We start from the raw sequence: 12,565 nt of genomic DNA, 5'->3' as shown, positions 1-12,565 counted from the left end.
CGGTTTAGGCTAATGCTCTGAGTCACTGCTCTTGCTCTAGATATTAGTCATGACCTGCTCTGTGATAACTCTTTATTAATTCTCCCTTTTCTGTAAAATCTGAAATATATACACTATCCTTCAGAGTTGTGGGCTCGAGTCACATGACTTGGACTCGAGTCACAAATTTGATGACTTGAGACTCGACTTGATAGAAAAGAAAATTACTTGAGACTTGACTTGGACTTGGAGCCTTAAGACTCGGGACTCAACTTTGACTTAAGACTGATGACTTGAAATGATCTGGCCAGGTGTTGTAATGTTTTGTCACTCATTTTGTGGCACAGAGACTACATGATTACTCTACACGCAGCCAGAGACAATAGCCGCAGCATAGCCTTTGCAAAAAAACCTGCAACAGATTGGCTAGTGAAACTCACACTCGGCCCTCTGATTGGACCAGCAAACTGTCAATCAACACATGTCGGGTGAGCTAGCGAACAGATTGCTGATTTGCAGTAGAGCTATAGGATCGGGTGCAGCGCAAACGTCAAATTGTAGGGAGAGAGGATTGCCATAATAAACAAATATGCAGCTCCAAAAATAGTTTGCGTGATCAGAAATATGAACTGTTTACTTTGCAAGCTCACCAGCAATGGGGCAACAATTACTAGCATAGGCCTACTGGTCTTTTGGTATGTACAAATAGCTTGAAATTGATAATTTACTTATGAAGCTCGCATTTGGAATTTGTTGTTAAAATGAATTATTACTGTGGCGAAGACGCACCATAGGCGCGGCTCTCCACTTGCGCTCTCCAAACTCCAACCAGTGGAGAGTGCTTTTTTCTCTTGTTGAAATATTTGCTGTTGCATGTGTAGTAGGCCTACGATACATTTTCATTCAGCCAACCATTTCTTACCCCACTTTGAGTGGGTGCGATGTTTATTGTGCACGTGAATGTTCGCAAGACTCATGAGGTAGAAGTTCTGTTTATTCAATGTATGGTTCCCTTTCTTCATATTTCCCGAGTTATCTCGGAGTTCCGTGTGTCTGTGTCCTACGTCTCTGTCATTTTTGTTGTGTGTAATAGGAGCACAGGCGCCTCAGTGCGCATAGAAATAGGCTACGTGGCCTGCATGGAGTTGAAATATCATTAATAATCATTAAGTCTGATTAATACGAATGTACTGTACCAACGTAACAATGGATGTGGAAATTGCCTTTTACATTGTAGAACCAGTTTATTGGTTGTAACTGCCAATTGGGTAATTGTATGGTCCTGGGGGCCAACTGCTTATATTATGTAACTCTTTGAGCTCCTGTTAGACAGATTCGATTTGGTTTCTCAAGGGGATGTTGTGCAGTCTTGCCGTCTACCTGTGTCCATTCAGATAGGACAGGTTAAGCCTGATACAGAGGCTATTTCCTTTTGGGCTATTGCCCATGTATATTTGGTAAATCTACTTGTATATTTTGTATGATATGGCACTTTCACCATTGGATCACCAAGATCTGTAAATAAATCTACACTCTGAGCATGTCAATCTGCCTTGCCTTGTGCTGATTTCATGCCCTTCCAACTTCTACAAGGCCCCTATTTTACAATTAGCCTACATAGGCTAATCAAAATGTGTTGCAGACAAAATAATAAAAAGGTCTGTCTTCAATAAATAAACAAAGATTGGTAGTTGAACAAGTCATTGCATGTATAGATTTTTTTTACTTGACTTGACTTGAGACTTGACTTGAAAAAACTTGACTCGACTCGACTTGCTTTTAGAATGCAGGACTTTGACTTGACTTGAGTCTTGACCCGTTCTACTTGTGACTCGACTTGAGACTTTGACCTTGTGACTTGAGACTTGCTTGTGACTCGAATAATAGTGACTTGGTCCCACCTCTGCTATCCTTGTTCAATAAAATAACAACAACAAAGTAAGGGTTGATTCCAACTAACATCATCAGGAAAGAATCAAACAAAATAGATGATGAGCGTTCTCTTAAATGTTATAATCATTGAATATGCCACTAGCTTACATTTCAGATTAATTAGCAATAGATGTGAGTGAGAAACATACATGAGATTATCTCAAGCAAGCCCTGACAATGCTCATTTCAATTGACCAACGGAGCCTGGTGATTATTTTAACACCCCAGGATATTTCATCCAGCTAAGGTGTCAGTCGGCAACACAAGCATCCAAACCCCATTACTATGTGGTGTACCTGTATTAGTCACTTAGCTCTGTTTACACCCTGGTCACAAAACCTAGCGGGGAAACGCAATCCAGCAGAGACGGCTAGCCTATCAAATATTAACCTCTCGGCTAAGCCAGGAGTCTCAGTCTCACAGCACAGCAAAGTCACCAAAAGCGAGACATTTCCGGGATGCTATTCGCAGCAACGCTAGCTAATTGGAATGCTATCCTCAACACACACTAGCCATGCTAGCCATTAGCGACCTGCTCTGCTAGCTATAATATCGTACATGTTCAACTTTTGAGTTGAGCTAATAGCTTTGACAATGGATACCCCATTATTGTGAAAGAGACAAAAAGTGGAGTATGTTCCTTCGCCAAGATACCTAAGCATATCCCTTTGCTAAAACATTATTATGGATGGAGATCTAGTGCTGGATTTCAACACTGCACACAGCGACTAGTACACCTCATCAGCATAATAGTCTCAACAGGTCAGCCCCTGCCAAAATGTTTCTGTCTCTTCACGCCAAATCATTGTTGAAGTGGGTGGAGATGAGGGGGCAATATACGCTTACTCTTGTGTATTTTTATCTGCAAGGTTAGATTGTTATGAGTCGCACATAAAACGCAATCAAGCCATACCAACCCAACTGTTCCACAATAAAGCTTAGATAATAAAGAAAGACAATGAATAGGGGACCAGCACAACACTAACGACATTGATTGTGTCAACAAGAGGAACAGTGAATACACTGAAAATACACAGAGGAGTCCTTTAAAAACAAACTTGAGCCAGGGTGGAAACCAAGCAGGGACTTTAATATTATACGCTTAGATTAATGCTTATGACAAGGTGTTCATGTCTCATAAACCCTTGTAGCAGTTTAAAATACATTCTATGTGTATATAATTGGGACATGATGTGTCTTGTAACTTGGGATCGGTATTGATCGTTTCTTTTACCCTACTTATTCATCATGTGATCCATCCTGCCCTAGGATCTCATATATCAGGGCTAGGCTACATCCAATACCTTCCCACTGATAACAAAGGACTCATTGTCCTTTCTCTTATTCCTGCCAGGGCTGCTCCAGGTTGAAGTTTCCCCTAGGTAAAGATCTAGGATCAGCTTCCCCAATTCTAACCTTAACCATTAACCCTTACACTTGTGGGAATTGGCCTATATGGATAAGGCAAAATTGAAATGTTTCTTACAGAAGAAATATGGAATGCATAACCAAGGTAGCAATTACAAGGGAACAGTTTGTAGATTATTGGAAAATGATTACACTAAAGGTGAGGACACAACACTTAACCTGACACAACACTGAATCCAAACATGAACACTGTTGATTTTATGTTCATTTGACATTTTCTGTACTTTTCGCTGCATTTGTTGATAATGACATCTGAAATACTCTGGATACATTCAGTAACATGATAAGAATATTCTTGTAAAATTGAGGGTAGGTGCAGCATGACCACAAAAAAATTACAAGGGTTTGAGTGAGAGGTCTAACTGGTGTTTCCAAGTGGCCACACACCTCTCCAAAGCGTGTACAGTTCCTAAATCATTTCAATGCACTTTTCTGACTCAAAGAAGAGTCTTCAACTATAAGGGGATTTTTTGAGCTCTCCTAGCTGGGCCGTTGCAGAACTAGAAAAAGCACACTTGTAGTTGTCTGGTTTGGAACACAGCCCTGCATCCCAGCCTTTACACAATTACTGTTGTTGTTTATGCAATCCAAAAACAGTCCATAATAAATCGCAATCTGGGTCAGGTGGGCATCATTTTAAAGATTGTTGTATTGCCAACATGACTAGCTAAGTTAAAAAATATGATCTTACAGTGTTAGGCTTTCACAAGGCAATTCAGTGAAGCAGATCTTAATTTTGGTGCGCATAGAATGGAGTGATGAATGCATTCAGATGTGCATTGAAATGCGCGGTCCGCAGCAAATTTTCTTCACATTACAACAAACAGGCTCATTCTGTTCAGGACAACCAAGGGTATAATTATATATGTCATCTTGTAACTGTACATCAAACATAGGGATCATAAACATTGACAATGTATATGATATGAGTTTTATGATACAGTGGGGAAAAAAAGTATTTAGTCAGCCACCAATTGTGCAAGTTCTCCCACTTAAAAAGATGAGAGAGGCCTGTAATTTTCATCATAGGTACACGTCAACTATGACAGCCAAATTGAGATTTTTTTTTCCAGAAAATCACATTGTAGGATTTTTAATAAATTTATTTGCAAATTATGGTGGAAAATAAGTATTTGGTCACCTACAAACAAGCAAGATTTCAGGCTCTCACAGACCTGTAACTTCTTCTTTAAGAGGCTCCTCTGTCCTCCACTCGTTACCTGTATTAATGGCACCTGTTTGAACTTGTTATCAGTATAAAAGACACCTGTCCACAACCTCAAACAGTCACACTCCAAACTCCACTATGGCCAAGACCAAAGAGCTGTCAAAGGTCACCAGAAACAAAATTGTAGACCTGCACCAGGCTGGGAAGACTGAATCTGCAATAGGTAAGCAGCTTGGTTTGAAGAAATCAACTGTGGGAGCAATTATTAGGAAATGGAAGACATACAAGACCACTGATAATCTCCCTCGATCTGGGGCTCCACGGAAGATCTCACCCGTGGGGTCAAAATGATCACAAGAACGGTGAGCAAAAATCCCAGAACCACACGGGGGGACCTAGTGAATGACCTGCAGAGAGCTGGGACCAAAGTAACAAAGCCTACCATCAGTAACACACTACGCCGCCAGGGACTCAAATCCTGCAGTGCAAGACGTGTCCCCCTGCTTAAGCCAGTACATGTCCAGGCCCGTCTGAAGTTTGCTAGAGTGCATTTGGATGATCCAGAAGAGGATTGGGAGAATGTCAGATGAAACCAAAATATAACTTTTTGGTAAAAACTCAACTCGTCGTGTTTGGAGGACAAATAATGCTGAGTTGCATCCAAAGAACACCATACCTACTGTGAAGCATGGGGGTGGAAACATCATGCTTTGGGGCTGTTTTTCTGCAAAGGGACCAGGACGACTGATCCGTGTAAAGGAAAGAATGAATGGGGCCATGTATCGTGAGATTTTGAGTGAAAACCTCCTTCCATCAGCAAGGTCATTGAAGATGAAATGTGGCTGGGTCTTTCAGCATGACAATGATCCCAAACACACCGCCCGGGCAACGAAGGAGTGGCTTCGTAAGAAGCATTTCAAGGTCCTGGAGTGGCCTAGCCAGTCTCCAGATCTCAACCCCATAGAAAATCTTTGGAGGGAGTTGAAAGTCTGTGTTGCCCAACGACAGCCCCAAAACATCACTGCTCTAGAGGAGATCTGCATGGAGGAATGGGCCAAAATACCAGCAACAGTGTGTGAAAACCTTGTGAAGACTTACAGAAAACGTTTGACCTGTGTCATTGCCAACAAAGGGTATATAACAAAGTATTGAGAAACTTTTGTTATTGACCAAATACTTATTTTCCACCATAATTTGCAAATAAATTCATAAAAAATCCTGTAATGTGATTTTCTGGAAAAAAAATTCTCAATTTGTCTGTCATAGTTGACGTGTACCTATGATGAAAATTACAGGCCTCTCTCATCTTTTTAAGTGGGAAAACTTGCACAATTGGTGGCTGACTAAATACTTTTTTCCTCACTGTATGTAAATGTGAAGTGCACATTTGGACTCACGGGTGTTTGGCTTGCTTGTATGGCATCAAAGCGGCATTTATTAAAATCCTCAATGTCTCATCTTTCAAAATTGAGCCCACATAATTTAAAGCATTTTCCTTACTCAAACATTTGCTAAAGTTGCCCAATTAGCGGAGTGATGGGGGCAACTTCTTGTTGCGCGGTGCTCAAGTTCAGAACAGCTGTCAGTCAAAACCCATACAGAGCTGTTAAGCGGAGACCCTGAGCTCTGACGTCATGTATAGCATGTTACTGTACAACCACTGCGTTCCAATTTAAGCGCTTATCAGTGTCCAAATATGCCATTTTCAACCCATACAGTGCATTCGGAAAGTATTCAGACCCCTTCCCCTTTTTCCACATTTTGTTACATTACAGCCTTATTCCAAAATGGATTAAATAAAACATTTTCCTCAGCAATCTACACACAATACCCCATGATGACAAAGCGAAAACACGTTTTTAGAAATTCTCTAGCCAATCTCGATTATGGTACCATGTATTAGCAAAAGACTGCTTCTTCCCTGAATACAACTTACTGGAAACATATCTAATATCACCTGATTGGGCTTCTCAACCCCAAGGTCTTTTGGGGCTCCTTCTCTGGGTGTGGGTGGCTCTGGCCTGTGTGCTTTAGCATGGCTAGCAACTTCTGCTGAGCTGGGTGGTGGCAAGGAGGCAGGTGGCGGGACTGGGAGGGGGGCACTGCTAGCTTCACCGTTGACAAGAGACTAGGCTGGCCGAACTCTGTGGGCTAGCCACATTGCCATGGTCCCCAGGAATTGTAGTAGTGGTTTCGACGAGTGGTGTTTCAGCACCACTTGTTGCAGCAGATTATGCATTATTTTAAAACCAATTTCTAATATCCATTTTGCAGATAGCCAGGCCTACTGAGGCACACTTTTGTGTCCCACTCCACCCACTACTAATTCGAAATGGTGGTAAAAAAAAAGTCAAGACGCTCATCTAAGTGGGCCAACACCTACTGACGTACCGCCATCTTATTAAATTGAGTGTCAAAATCAAAATGGCTATCTATGCTGATTAAGGGACAATGAATACCCTGGATACTGTACATGTACTCACACTTATTAATAGCAAATCCACTAAAAAGTATTTTGTCCAATTTGAGGGTTGAATATACAGAAGATTAAAAGTATAAATGAAATGGAGAACATTTACCCAAAGAGCAAACATAGCCATCATCCTTCAGGATTAAAATAAATAGCTGTCATCCACAGAAGCCTTTCCAGTAAGGACGGTAGTGTATTGGAAATGTGTTGCATGACTAGGGCTGTGTCTCAAATTGCACCATATTCTCTACATAGTGCACTATTTTTGATAAGAGCCCTATGGGCCCTGCACTACAAAAGTAGTGCACCATTTAGGGAATAGGGTGTCATTTGGGACCAAGCCTAGATGGATGTGTCAGTATAAACAAGGCCTGGATATACTCTATTTGGATGGCGGCTAAAATTAGCACCGTAATTGGTTCCTTTCAGAGTAAATTGAGCTCTGATTCATGGTGTTCATTGATACATGTGTGTCTCTGTGTCTGTGTGTGTGTGTGTGGGGGGTTTATGGTTTCATGACTATGCCAAAATTGCACACAAAAAATAACCAGTGCATTCACTTTTAAGGGCAAACACTGTCGTAAATAACAGATCAAATAGTGGGTGTAAAACATGTGCTGCTATACTCCATTCTAAAGTCATATTGGATTGTGTTGATAACAATATCTAGGGTAAAGCTGATGATAGAATATGAGCAGGCCTGATGTTGACAACAAGGTGCATTCATTCAAGAAATTTTTATTGAATATTTATGATGAACTTCAATATGAATTAAAATGTAAGGTTTGTCTTAGAATAGAAGAGAATAGAATAAGAATAGCATATTGAATACCATATTGAATACCAAATGAAATAACACTCCGAATGTGAGTGTAGTATACTGCAAGCCAAAACCTTTCGTAAGTCTTACACCTCCCCCTTATTTAGGCAAAAAAAAGTAGCGCCAGAACAGTGGTGATTTCAGCACCATGGACAGCATACTTAGAGGTAGATGGTCTACACATCTTGCCTACCACCCTACAGATTTTAGACATGTTGATTCAGCTTCGTCATATGGCGGACGCACCTCCAGGGAACAAATGTATATTCAATAAAAATGTGTCATCGTGAATTTCCCCGGCAAAAGGCCCATGTGCGTCTGTCAACGCTATTGAATTTAGAGGAGAGGTATTAAACGAACGTTTCCGCCTGTGCTCGAGTTCAGAGAACATTTGTTTGGGAATACCGTATAATCAAAAAGCAATTTTGGCTGTAGTGTATATATTAACTAAGACCGTTGCAATTAAGCGCGTTCTTCACCTCGAGTCTGCCATTAAGAGAACAGTAGCACGAGGGGATATTAAAAGAAAGACAATCCTCTTACTGCAGTTTGTGTGGGTGTGTGAGTGTGTCTGAGCTAGAACCGGGTAATGCTCTCTTTACCAGCTTCACAGGCCGTTTATTTTTATTTCGACCTGACCATCAGCTAGATGAAAGAAGGGTGATAGGTGGTCGGGTGTGTGCAGTCTTTTATCATGGTTGTAGATGCAATTGAATTATGTCTAATAGGCTGTCTGTAATTGCATCTGTGTTCATATCAACGTCCCATGTCATATCAAACCAATTCTGCTCTGCATGTGCAATTCAAATGAGGCAGGCCAAAACAGGTTGTAAAAACAACTGGCTAAAACCATTCAATTTTGTCTTGTAAAAATGACTAGGTCACCTAAAGATATAAGCCACAATAAACATAGATCCCATTTTCGGTAACACATAGCCTGTAAAACCATAGATTAAGATTACTATATTGGTCAATTGCACACAAGGTCCAACCAAAATTTGACTTCCGCCTTTAACCCAAACCCTCTGAACTACATATATATTGGTTTTTGGAGCGGTAGCCACACTGTGCGCCCAGGGAGCTGTTGTTGTGGGAAGTGCATTGCTCAAGGGCACAACGGCAGGCAATGGCATCTAGGATTTGATACCAGCAACCCTCCGGTTGTCAGCTCACTTCCCGACAGATTTTTCTCGTCGGGCCCGGGATTCGGACTGGCCACCCGGTTGTTGGCTCGCCTCTCTAACTGCTAGGCCGCCCCTAGCCTAGGCTGTTTCACTTTTTAAATATTTTGGACAAAATCCCATTATTTGTCTGCAGTGAGTCTGTAAATACAAGCAAGGCTCTAAAAATACCCGTTCTTAAAAAGAAAGGATTGGCTGACGTATTATCTCTACTACTGTAAACCCAGGCATATAGGCTACGCCACAGCCTAAAAAATGATCCCCTTCCCCTGACCTTGCAGAAAAACACGGGTTTGACACAAAACCTGAATTAAGGTTATGCATTTCATTGGGCTATGAGTGAAATGTAAATGAAACAACACAATCATGCATCGAAATGGAGTAGGCTGATCTTAACATCGAATTAAACGTTTCACACGTCGCTATGACATTTCGTTGACGTGATATTCGTTTTAAGATTGATATAGGCTAATGCTAATTTGACAGGCTTCCTAAAGCAGTGCGTTGGCCTCTATCATGAAAAAAGGCCCAATCTCCGTGCAAAGAGCCTTCCGTTTATTTAGTTCGGTCTTAACCACTTTACTATACCGTAAATTAGAGTGGATACTGTCATGGAGCCTTCCCAGCCTCGCTGTGAAATGGCAGTAGGGGATAATATCGCATTCGTGACATTAAAATTGTCGCCATGCATCTAGGCTAAATGCAGAGGCTAGAACATAAATGCAGCTATATTCAAGCAAAAAAATATATCAGTGAAGGTATTTAATCATGATACATATTCACTGATCCGTGCACGAATAGCCTACACCGATTATTATTTCTACACACATCTATACACCTGCTCCTCCCAGCTACCCTAGAACATCCCTTGGACAGCTCCTCTGGGCACAAAAGCGGTTTAGCACGAAGCAAAAAAGACTTGATACTTAAAACCCATCGACACAAGATGTAGATTTGAAATGTGTGATACGCCTTACCTTTTCCTGCGCCCTACTTAGCCGTTTCTGGACGTTTTTGGCGAAAATCCCCGTCTTTATTTCGGCCATGGCTGCTGGTACTGAAACGGGATGAGCGTCCCTTCAGTTCAGCACCTAGGACAGAGAAATTATGACGGACTAGGAAGGAGGGGGAGGATACATTCTTAAAGCCACAGTAAAACAATTACACACTCAATCAAACGTTCCAGTTTAGTATAATGATTATTATATGTTCTGGTTTGTATATTACGCTTAGTTACAATGTATTTATATCATGACAAGATATCAACACGATGCCTTGCTGGAGCAGGCTATATTTATCCAGTTTCTGCTTCAAACAGGCATACAATTTAACCTATAGGCATAGACTTGCTCCAACCCTGCCCCCACCGTACATGTTGCTTGCTTGTGAACAGCGAAAACACTTCTGAGTTGAGTCAAGGCATTCATGGACATGAGCCCGTGTGGATAGTCTTATGTAGAAAACATACAGTACATTAATGAGTGGTAGGCCTAAACCGTACCTCTCTGCCTATATGATTAAACACATAGGCACTACTTTCAAATTCCATGCCTTTTAAAACCCGAAAAGCCTACGTCAAAATCTGACAATATCGTGCTGCAATAGATAGCCTACATATGACTGCAGTTGCAATTGTAGGGTGATATCAGGTAAAATGGGCCATCAGGTAAAATGGGCCATTTAAGGTTTGGGGGTCCCAGCCCCTCTGGAATTTAGAGCCAATGACTGCAAAGGATTTCAAACTGTTGTCATAACTGTACTTGACAAGTAACAGGTGATTTGATTGGTTCATGGTTGCTATGGTGGGCAGTGCAATAATTCAAATCAAGACTGCACCAGAAAGCTGCATGGTGAGTAGCCTGGCATACCAAATCTAACTAAACTATTATAAGGATGATAAATCTGTAAAAACAACAACATGCCCATAAAAAACTATGCATAATATCTGTCTTGATGGCATCAATCAGAAATAATGTTGTTAGTTTGGTATATGAACATATTTTTTGAAAAAGTGATGCTTTTTTGGGGCCCAATTTACCTTAACCCCTTGAGGTAAAATGGGCCACATGGTTTCAGCTAAAATGGGCCATCATTTGTGTCACTCACAAACACACATACACATGTGTTTGAGTGTGTGTGGGTGAGTTTGTGTGTAAGGGTGTGTGTTTGTGTTTGTATGTGTATGTACGCACACACACAGCATACACACACACACACACACACACACACCACACACACACACACCATGACCCCCAACAGTAATAATGGTAGTATTTTATTTACAGTGAAGTATGGCAAACGAGAAGGAAGCGAGAGGAGAGGAGAGAGAGGGAGAAGGAAAGAGAGAGGAAGTGAGAGGAGAAGGAAGGATGAGAGGAGACAAGCAGAGGAGACAGGAAGTGAGAGAACAGGTGAGGAGAAAGGAATGCAGAGGAAATGAGAGGAGACAGAACGAGAGAAAAGAGAGGAGGAGCAAGGACCAGAGAGGAAAGGATACAAAGATAAAACAGGGAGGGAAAGGAAGGCCAAACAACTACAATCTGTGGAAAGAGGAGAGGATGAAGGGTGCCTTAGATGAATACAGGGAGGGAGTGAAGAAAGGAATTACAGTGAGTGTGCACTTCTTATCACGAGCATGGGGTGTGCCGCGATCCACACTGCAAAGACCCATCAGCGGAAAGGTGACTGGCAGTGAACATGTGTCAGGGCGGAAGCCCTACCTTCCAGAGGAGGCGGAAAGGGAGACTTGCTGCCACCCTCAAGACATTGGCGCAGAGGGGGTTTCCCTTCACCAAGCGTGATGTCCAGCAAGTGGCCTTTGATTTTGCAGCCAACAACGACATATCTGGTTTCTCCCCTGACAGCAGGAAGGGCCGGATATTACTGGTTTCAGAACTTTCTAAAGCGAAACCCAGAGCTTGGGATGCGCAAGCCAGAGGTCCTGTCTGCAGCACGGGCTGCTGGACTTAACAAAGAGGTGGTTAGCCAGTGGTTTAACCAGTATGAGAACCCTTTTGGTCGAGCTGGGTATTGAGGGCACACCGTCACATATATGGAACTGTGACGAGTCTGGGCTTCAGGACCAGTTCAGTTCGACAAAGGTTGTTGGACAGGTTGATGTGTGGAGGTGTGTGCCGGAGAGAAGGGGGAGACAACAACTTGTCTGGCAGCGTTCAATGCAGAAGGTACATACAGTCGAACAATAATTATTTTTAAGGGGAAGCGTGTTCGTTCTGAGTGGCTACAGGGATGCCCGGAGAACACCAGCGTAAGGTGTTCAGACAATGGCTGGATTACCTCTGACCTCTTTCTGGAATGGGGTCAAATGTTCATTCAGTCCCTCCCCAGGGATGACCCAAGGCCCCATCTTCTCCTCCTTGACGGCCACAGTAGCCACGTCTATAATCTGGAATTTATTAAGCTACTGAAAAGCAAGAATGTGCACATCATGTGCTACCCTTCATTTGCAAAGACTGTGTTTGAAAAGTTTTCACACAAACATATCAGTTAATAATTTGGAATGTGAATTTTTGTATTTTTGTGAATGCACATTTTGTTCTAAATGTGTTGTTCACACACACACACAC

The 12,565-nt window shown here is 41.9% G+C and overlaps 1 protein-coding gene across 9 annotated transcripts in view; it reads right to left on the bottom strand.

The window, feature by feature from the left end:
• amph (amphiphysin) overlaps nucleotides 1-10,078 on the bottom strand; it is a 117,231-nt gene extending 107,153 nt beyond the window's left edge. For all 9 annotated transcript variants that reach the window (XM_045206162.1, XM_045206164.1, XM_041841475.2 and 6 more), the window contains exon 1: nucleotides 9,956-10,078. In XM_045206162.1, the coding sequence (XP_045062097.1) occupies nucleotides 9,956-10,024 (69 nt within the window). In that variant the 5' untranslated portion in view covers nucleotides 10,025-10,078. The remainder of the gene's footprint in view (nucleotides 1-9,955) is intronic.
• Between the last annotated feature and the right edge of the window lie 2,487 nt (nucleotides 10,079-12,565).

The sequence above is a fragment of the Coregonus clupeaformis genome, chromosome 21, assembly GCF_020615455.1.
Source record: "Coregonus clupeaformis isolate EN_2021a chromosome 21, ASM2061545v1, whole genome shotgun sequence".
Taxonomy (NCBI): domain Eukaryota; kingdom Metazoa; phylum Chordata; class Actinopteri; order Salmoniformes; family Salmonidae; genus Coregonus; species Coregonus clupeaformis.
Note: the sequence above shows the minus strand (reverse complement) of the source record. Positions and strands in the feature narration are given on the sequence as shown.